The 495-nt window shown below is 24.6% G+C and overlaps 1 protein-coding gene across 1 annotated transcript in view; it reads left to right on the forward strand.

The window, feature by feature from the left end:
• The window catches only part of LOC102681593, a gene marked incomplete at its 3' end in the record, with an annotated part of 1,540 nt that extends 1,049 nt beyond the window's left edge, over positions 1–491 (forward strand). The window contains exons 2-4 of the mRNA XM_031510203.1: positions 2–45; positions 268–367; positions 453–491. Coding sequence (XP_031366063.1) covers positions 2–45; positions 268–367; positions 453–491 — 183 coding nt within the window. The remainder of the gene's footprint in view (position 1; positions 46–267; positions 368–452) is intronic.
• Between the last annotated feature and the right edge of the window lie 4 nt (positions 492–495).

The raw sequence follows: 495 nt of genomic DNA on the forward strand, positions 1-495 counted from the left end.
CAGCAGAATCGCAAGCATCGTGAATCAACATGTTCGAATATTGAAGTGTGTACGAATCCTGTGATTAAAAATATTAAAAAATAAAATTTTATTTTGAAATCTAATTATTTTACGCGTCAAAATTCAAATTTTAAATAGTTAAATTTGAAATTCGAATTTTATTTTTTACTAAAATTAAAAAATTAGAATATTGGGTTTTAAAAATTTACTAGTTAAGTTGTAATCGAATTGAGTTTTATCGCTACAAAATATTAAATTATATTCTAGATTTTTAGCGCTTACAGAGAAAGCACTTCAACAAGTGTCATTCGTGGAGTTTTTAGGCTGCATGTTAAACATATGTCTCCTTGGATATTACGTTATTATGGTACTACAATTATTAAAATTATTATTAAATTAAATGATTTAAATAAATATACAAAACTTTAAGACGTAATTCATTCATATTTTAGGAATGGAGTTCGAGTCATTTAACCAGTGCAGTAACATTTTTCA

The sequence above is a fragment of the Apis dorsata genome, unplaced genomic scaffold (genome assembly GCF_000469605.1).
Source record: "Apis dorsata unplaced genomic scaffold, Apis dorsata 1.3 scaffold_217, whole genome shotgun sequence".
Taxonomy (NCBI): domain Eukaryota; kingdom Metazoa; phylum Arthropoda; class Insecta; order Hymenoptera; family Apidae; genus Apis; species Apis dorsata.